The following is a 9000-nucleotide window of genomic DNA, read 5'->3' on the forward strand; positions in this document are numbered from 1 at the left end:
ATCCTTTGATGCACCCTTCTCCTTTTGCCTTCAATCTTTCCCAGCATCACAGTCTAAATCTAGATCCTTATTTGGCACCATACCTAAAACTCAACCCAGAGTTGATTAAAGATTTGAAGATAACACCTAAGAATGTAAAACTCCTAGAAGAAAACAAAAGTAATACGCTCCTTTTCATAGTTCCCAATCAAGGGAAAAGGGGGTAAGGAAAAAAAAATTGTGTGCATATTCAACGGAAATCTAATCAGCCTTTAAGAAAAAAATTGAGGTCTTGTTCTTTTCCAGAACATGGATAGACCTTGTTATGATGCTAATGAACTAAGTCAGAGGCTAAAGGACTTCACTCCTGGGTAGAACAGTAAGAACAAATAAGAAAGAAACAAACCAGATGACAAAAAGAAACACACAGAACAGAGTAGTGAATACCAGTGAGGAGGTTTCAGAGGTAAAGGCATGATGGTAAAGTCATCAAATGTGTAGTGACAGTGAGAGAGGAAAATTTGGGTGGTGAGCATGTAAGGTTTACAAAAGTTGACGTGTAAAGCACAAATGAAGCACATCTAACCTTAACACACAATGTTAACTCAATTTATAAACTTAAATTATAAAGACACCTTACCCTATTGTCAGGCAAAATCACTATGTATCTTTACTATGGATGTCTTTTTCTGAGCGATATGCTGAACACCAAATTGAAAGCAAACTATCCTAAAATCCAGTTGTGCTCCTCCTCTCTGTTGGAGATGATCAGAGAGGTGGGGGAGGAATGCCTCTACTGGAGGAGATGCAGCTTTGAAGGTGGCTGAGGACCAGTGAAGGAGGAATTTCCCTTTCCTAGCTGACCTGAGGCTGCTCCAAGGTCGCATGACCTTGTTGAAAGTTTCTTAGCCAAGTGACATCGTCTATTCCCTTTGGTCTAACCACATCTGAAGAAAGAAATAATTCACAATTTCACTCTTTTGTGAAACACAAGAAACAAAAAGAAAACAAGCAAGAAGAATTTTAAGGAAGAAAAAAGTTGACAGGATAACAAGTACAAAGATACACAGACCTGAGTAGTGGAAATCAGAGGAGAAGCCTCAGACAAAATGGGACAGCAAATAGTAACAGAGGAAAACTGCATGTTTGGTGCTGAGGACATGTGTGCTTCACAGAAGCTGAAATGTATGGCTGTGCATCTATAAATTCACTAATATTATAATGGAATGATACCTAAGTTTAAAAATTTTTTAATTAAGTTGAAAGAAATTAAAGAATCAGTTCCCAACTGTCTAAAGCCACATCAGTATATAATTTTACTCTTGTTGTATTTCCCTGAGGGACTAGCCGAACACCAAATTTAAACCACACAGCTGTGAACCTCTAGTCAGCTGTGAGCCTCTAGTCTGTTAGCACATGCTCAGAATCATGAGTGCTGGACACTCCAGGTGAGGAGATGCACTTTCCAGGGTGGCTGAGTAGAGTCAGCAGGGAAATTTCCCTTTCATGCTGACTTTATACTATCCTAAGGTCACATGACCTTGATGAGGTTTTCTTAACCAATCAAGGTTAGGTAAGCTATAGTCTAGGAGGTCGAAAAGAGTCACACATCTTAGTGACTGAACAACAACAATTACCCTGTATCTATCAACATCTTGAAGACACATTTAGAAGAGAAATAGCTTACAAATTCACTTATATGTGGAACACTAAACATATATTTAAAAAGCAAATAAGTAAAAAAAAAAAATGAGGAAAACAAATGATACAAAAACAAACACATATTCTCAGAGAACAGAGCAGTTGACGTCAGAGGGTAGCAGCAAGTATATGGCCAATGAGTAAAACAGGTCCACAGAATGGTAACAACAACAACAACAAATTTTTGGTGCTAAGCAATTTTATGATATGCTGGAGCTGAAATATATTGTTATACACATGAAACTTATCTAATATTGTGACCAGTAATAACCTAGAAAAGAAAAATTAAAATTTAAAGTATCTGTGGCCCATCACTTAAACCACGTCAATACGTAATAATATCTGGTTTACTGTCCCATTTCTCTGATGGACAGGCTGAATGCCAAATTTCTTTTTCATATAATAGTAAGTTTATTCAAGTCAACAGCACTAAGCAGGTGTATCAAATAATGTCAAAATGGACAAGTAAGTGAACTCCAAATTTACATAAAACAACCTTAAATCCTCTGCTCTGCTGCACCCCAGCTGGGTTGGTCCCTAACCCTAACCCCTGTTGATCAGTAGATGTTCAGAATGGCAGATGCTGGACACACTTGAGTCCATTTGAAAGTGGTTGAAGAGGACCAGTGGGAAATTTCACTTTCCTACTGCCTTTGATTCTGCTCTGAGGTCACATGACCTTAATGAGGTTTTTCTTAACCCAATCAAGGTTATTTATCAACTTTTGACCCTTTCATGTCTTGTAGACACATCTAGAAGAGAAATACCTTGTGAATCCACATATATGGAACACTAAAAACAAAGAAAAAGAACACATACAGTAAAAAATATTAAAGACAGTCAATGGCACAAAAACAAATCTATATATTCACAGAACAGAGCAGTTGATAGCAGACAGTAGCAGCAGATGGATGGCTGATGGCTCCTCTGTCCATGGGATTCTCCAGGCAAGGATACAGCAGTGGTTTGCCATGCCCTCCTCCAGGGGATATTCCCTACCCAGGGATCAAACCTAGGTCTTCTGCATTGCAGGTGGATTTTTTACCATCTGAGCCACCAGGGAAGCCCCAAAATAGGTCAACAGGATGGTAAAAGTAAAACCTCTACTTTCTTGGTGTTGATCAGTTTTATAGCATACTAAAACTGAAATATAATCCTACACAAGTAAAACATGTAATATTGTAACCCAATCATACCCTAGAAAAATAATTAGTTTAAAAATTTAAATTATCCATGCCTCAGTGCATAAAGCCACATCTATGCATATTTTGTCTATGTCCAGGTTCTCTGGGGAATACACTGAACACCAAAACAAATTAAAAAAAAAAAAAAACAACCAACCTGAAATCCAGCTGGGTACCTCCCATCTGTCAGTAGACGCTCAGAATAGTAGGTACTGGACACCCTCCACTGGAGGAGATACAGCCTCGGAAGTGGCTGAGGGTCAGTGGGGAGAATTCCCTTTCTTAGCTGCCTTTTTTACTGCCTCCGTGGTCCTGTGACCTTGTTAAGATTTCTCCTGGCCAATTAAGGTCATGTATCAGCTTGTTTCATCTGTGCCTGAAAACAAACTAGGAGAATCTTGATAGGAACAAGAATAGGAACACACCTGATCCCAGTGGGTATCCGGGAAGACTCCCTGGAAATTTCAATTCAATGTAGGTATGTATCAAAGAATAACTTTCCAAGTCCTGCAGACAAGTGGGGACATCTGCTTTGTGACAGTATTTCTTTCTTTCTTTGGAAAAAGACATTGCACTAGTTATTTTCAAAACTGACTTGTGTTAAGGCTGATAGTTTGGGGCATTTTATATTCCTACAGCCTTATTCCATGAGCTTATGTGGTAGTAACAAGGCTGAGTTCCTGTTTAGTGAGAATGCTGGGTGCATAATTCAGTAATCAGCTAAGTAAGACAGACAGTATGATCATGGAAGGAAGTTTTCATTCACTTGACTCAATTCAGAGGTTTGGGGGCAAAGTAACAAAGATTTCTGAGGTCTGGGAGGGAAGAGATGTCTGTTTCTTGAGCCCCAGGTGGTTTCTCTCTGCAGACATAGGTTGAAGGGCTCAAATAATGTAACACCAGATGTCTCTGAGACTCCCCCAGGACCTTGCATGAGCAGGGTCAACATTCTGGGAAACCTGACCAGTGGAGCTGAAGATCAGAGCTGTGTCACCACCAGGGCCTGAATGGGGTACATGGGGATAGAGGGACATTGGAATGAGTGGAGTTGAGTTGTGTACAAAGAGCTGTGGAGAAAGAGGGAACTCAGAGAATGGGGCTGAGTCTCTGCTCACTTTCCCAGAGTGTAAACCTGTGTCCCTTGTTTATAGGGGCTCAAAGAAATCAAACAGCAACTCTGAGCTTCTTTAGCCATGGACTTTATTGTTTGAATATTTGCAATTATTATTCTATACACAAATGTTAATTTCTTACAAAACTCTGTATTCCATATTGCTAGGTCACTTCACTCTTCATTTTATGTCACATTTCCATCAATAACTATTTCCCCAAATCACCATCTGCCTGATTGTGTGTTGTTGTTGTTCAGTTGCTAAGTTGTGTACGACTCTGTGATGCCAGACACTAGTCCACCAGGCTTATCTGTCCATGAGATTTTCTAGGCAAGAATACTGGAGTGGGTTGCCATTTCCTTCTCCAGGGTTTCTTCCTGGAACCAGGATCGAACCTGTGTCTCCTGCATTCACAGGTAGATTCTTTACCATTGAGCCACTTGGGAAGCCTGATTGTGTGTTACAGTTTTCTTTCAGGGGTTCCCCCTCCCATACATGATCATTTTTTTCTGATGTGAAATCTAGCTGTAGCTCCATTGTGGTTTTTAGGATTGCTACATCCTCAGTGTGAGAATTTCACATTAACTGAAAAATAAGTGATCACTGAAGACTTCTCTTCCTTCTTCCTTCATGACACTGAGAGTGTGTTATATAGTCTGAGCACAGGTGAACCAGTGGGCTGGCTCTATGGATAAAGAATTTCTCATAACTTTTCATGAAATCAATTCTCAAGGATAAATTATTTAGAAGTATGCTTTGATGTTGCTCAACATACTTTGGTATTTCTCAAGTCTTAATCTTTGTTCTTATTTTAGTGCTTATTTTCACTGAGTTGCTTGTGCACATCAAGCCTGGGGCTCACCTGAATATATGTTAAGAGTGATTACAGTCCCAGTGATTCTCCACATTGAGTGTGTGTGTGTATTAGTTGCTCAGTCATGTCCAACTCTTTGTGACCGCATGGACTGTAGCCCACCAGGCTCCTCTGTCCATGGAATTCTCCAAGCAAGAATCCTAGAATGGATTGCTGTTTCTTTCTCCAGGCCACATGGAGCAGCCTCATACTGAACAATTAATCGTGAAAGAAGAACTAGGGGTTGCTTATCCTCTCCTCACATACTCTAGGGTCTATAAAGTTGGAAGGTGCTGCTGAAAACACTCATATTGTGTTTACAGAGTGAGTTCTGCTAAGTTACCTGAGGTCAGGCAATTGACTAAAGGCATAGACAGTGCACATATAGGTCCACTTCCATAGGTGATACCTGTCTGGACTGTGGATGGAGTATGATGCCTGTAGAAGCCTCCATGTTGATTAAGTCACCTCAGGTTAGAACATCTATGGAGGGCCCTTCTGCTTTTCTCTCCTGTGCTGGGTTCCCTCATGTTGTCTAAGGGAAAAAGCAGGAGCAAAGTGTTCTCCACTGAGCTGACACTCATAGGGCTGCTCTCTGCTCTGGGTTCTCTCATGTTCTCTCAGCTTATTACGTTTACTGAAGGCCTTCTTACACACATGGCAAACGTGCTTTCACTCCTGTGTGGGTTTTCTTGTGCATACAAAGCCCAGAACTATAATGGAAGAACTTCCCACACTCAAGACATAGATACGGTTTCTCTCCCGTGTGAATTTTATTGTGTGAATTAAGGTCCCTTCTTTGAGGAAAGGCTTTTCCACACTGATGACACTCATAGGGCTTCTCTCCTGTGTGAGTTCTCTCATGTCCTTTCAAGGAGGAATTTCAATTGAAGACTTTCCCACACAGTTGACATTTGAATGGTTTCTCTCCAGTGTGAATCATGCTGTGTCTCTTGAGGCTAGCACATCTACTAAAGACTTTCCAACACTGATGACATTTACAAGTCTTCTCTTCTGTGTGTCTTTTCTCATGTTGTTTCAAGGAGAAATTTTGATTGAAAGCCTTCCCACACAGTTGACATTTGAATGGTTTCTCTCCAGTGTGACTCTCCTTGTGTCGTATGAGCTTAGAGCAATGACTAAAGACTTTTTCACATTGATGATATTCATAGCCATTCTCTCCTCTGTGAGCTTTCTCGTGTTCTTTCAAGGAGAATCTTCCATTGATGATTTTTCCACACAATCGACATTCAAATGGTTTCTTTCCAGTGTGAATCCTCTTGTGTTTGCTGAGGCTAGTACATCTACTAAAGGCTTTTCCACATAGAGGACATTTATAGGGCTTCTCTCCTGTATGAGTTCTCTTATGGTCTTTCAAGGAGCAACTTTGACTGAAGACTTTCCCACAGAGTTGACATTTGAATGGTTTCTCTCCAGTGTGAATCTTCTTGTGGCTGCTGAGGTTAGAGTAATTTCTAAAGGCTTTTCCACATAGAGGACATTCACAGGGCTTCTCTCCTGTATGAATTCTCTCATGCTCTTTCAATAAGAATCTTTGATTGAAGACTTTGCCACAGCGTTGATGTTTGAATTGTTTCTCTCCAGTGTGAATCATCTTGTGTTGTCTGAATCTAAAGCAATTACTAAAGACTTTTCCACACAGAGCACATTGACATGATTTACCTCTATTGTGAATGTGACCCTGTCTATTAAGGAATGACCCTTGACTAAGTGATTTTTCACACTGTTTGCTGACATTACGTTTCCTTCTTAAGGGAATTGTTGAATATTGAGGTGAAGATTGAGGAGTAATTCATCACTCAGATCAGTACATCCAGCAGAATTCCCTTGCGAGTGAGAAACCTGCTTTGGAGAAGGAGATATGAGACTGTTACTGGTTTGCCCAAGACCAGGCAGACATTCATTTGTCTGCATGTTCACCATAGAGCATCAGCTGGTAAGTTTCCTGTTAAAATGTCTCCAGTGTTAGATGTAAACATGTGTTGTATTACTCCCCTGCAGGCACAAACTTTTGCTTTTATAGTTTCCTACCTCAGATATCAGATTAATTTTGAAGATGAGCAATGTTTGTATAACTGACTTTTTCCCCTTAATTCACTGGTTGTGGTTTTGAGCTCATATTGATTCTTAACTGATTTCAGACTACCCCAAATTTTTTTCAAAAAGAGCTCAATCTCAAATTACACAAAGGCAATGGTTCTCAATTGCCAACTTATCTCACTGCCAGGTCTTTAATTTGGATGACTGGGGTTCCCACCCATGAAACTTACCATTGCCATGGCAGGGGATATGTGTTTCCTGTAGACACTTGGCATGAGTATCATTTCTTGTTGTCTAAGGGGTCTTTCACTGCCTAAATAAATGGACAAAATATAGATTTTAGAATGGCATTCAGTCAGTCAGTCAGTTCAGTCACTCAGTCGTGTCCAACTATTTGCAACCCCATGAATCTCAGCACGGCAGGCCTCCCTGTCCATCACCAACTCCCGGAGTTCACTCAGACTCATGTCCATCAAGTCAGTGACGCCATCCTGCCATCTCATCCTCTGTCGTCCCCTTCTCCTTCTGCCCCCAATCCCTCCCAGCATCAGAGCCTTTTGCAATGAGTCAACTCTTCACATGAGGTGACCAAAGTACTTGAGTTTCTGCTTTAGCATCATTAGGAAAATAGAAATATAGATAAATACCAAGTCCTCCATGTGAGTATGTTTCAAAAATTGGCACTCACATGGAGAAACTGTGTATATAACAAAGAAATACTCAAGGTAGTAGAATACTTTAAAAGTCATTGTCTATTAGACAAAACCAGGAATAAAATATAAAAATGTAGTGTGGGGAAGAGACAGTGTGTCAGAAAATGATGGAAAAAACATTAAATGAGAGGATCAGGACAGGAATCACTATGTTTAAGTTTAAGTGCAGCAAGTCCACAAGTATTTAAAGAAAAGAAAGTGGCAGGAAGACACATGATTTGGGATAATAGGTGCACAAAATGGTAAAAATGTGAGGAATATGCCCCAATGTCCTCACTTTCATTTAGGATAGATCACTCATGTCTCACGGAGAAGGCAATGGCACCCCACTCCAGTACTCTTGCTTGGAAAATCCCATGGATGGGAGGAGCCTGGTGGGCTGCAGTCCATGGGGTCGTGAAGAGTCGGACATGACTGAGCAACTTCACTTTCACTTTTCATTTTCATGCATTGGAGAAGGAAATGGCAACCCACTCCAGTGTTCTTGCCTGGAGAATCCCAGGGATGGGGGAGCCTGGTGGCTGCCGTCTATGGGGTCACACAGAGTCGGACACGACTGAAGTGACTTAGCAGTAGCAGCACTCATGTCTCAAAACCTTCAGTTCTGCTTCCAAGGACTTAGTCACTCAATGACCAGAACCTTTTTGCAGTGAAGTCCAGGCCCCTGATGTTCACCTGGTCTTTGACCTTGGAAGCCTCCTGCTGCTTTACTCCACAACTCTTTTCCCTGTTCCAGCTGGGAAATCACATCTGATTTGCTGATCTGATAGCCTGTTTGATTTAAAAAAAAAAAAAAAGTGTGGATTTTGAGTCTGGCCTAATTATCTTTTGGTATGCTGAAGTCCAAGGTAAGGGTACTGAGGAAAATAAAGAGATAATTGAAGGTCGGTGCAGGCAACAACATCTTTATCAGACAGAACAGTGAAGGTCCTTCAGTAGACCAGGACGAAACCCAGAGCAGCAGCAAGAACAGTGAAGTTGTCTAAGGGATGATGCCCATGTACCAGTTCAGAGAGAGGACACAGAATCCTCAGTCTTTTGCAAATGGGAAAGAGCAAAAGACTCTACAGTGGGCTGAATATTTATGTCAAACAGGATCCAGTAATGATCCACCTTACAGGAAGAATCAAAATTATGTCATATACAGGACTCTGCTCTCAAGCCTTCAAGAAGTGATTCAGTTCAGTTCAGTTCAGTCGATCAGTTGTGTCCGACTCTTTGCAACCCCATGAATCGCAGCACACCAGGCCTCCCTGTCCATCACCAACTCCCGGAGATCACCCAGACTCACGTCCATCGAGTCAGTGATGCCATCCAGCCATCTCATCCTCTGTCGTCCCCTTCTCCTCCTGCCCCCAATCCCTCCCAGCATCAGAGTCTTTTCCAATGAGTCAACT

The 9000-nt window shown here is 41.2% G+C and overlaps 1 protein-coding gene across 1 annotated transcript in view; it reads right to left on the reverse strand.

The window, feature by feature from the left end:
* Window positions 1-5478: 5478 nt before the first annotated feature.
* Window positions 5479-9000, reverse strand: part of LOC104985378 (zinc finger protein OZF-like) — an 8756-nt gene continuing 5234 nt past the window's right edge. Inside the window, 2 exon segments of the mRNA XM_010835523.1 lie at window positions 5479-6598; window positions 8230-8374. Coding sequence (XP_010833825.1) covers window positions 5479-6598; window positions 8230-8374 — 1265 coding nt within the window.

Source organism: Bison bison, unplaced genomic scaffold (assembly GCF_000754665.1).
Source record: "Bison bison bison isolate TAMUID 2011002044 unplaced genomic scaffold, Bison_UMD1.0 scf7180017845530, whole genome shotgun sequence".
Classification (NCBI taxonomy): domain Eukaryota; kingdom Metazoa; phylum Chordata; class Mammalia; order Artiodactyla; family Bovidae; genus Bison; species Bison bison.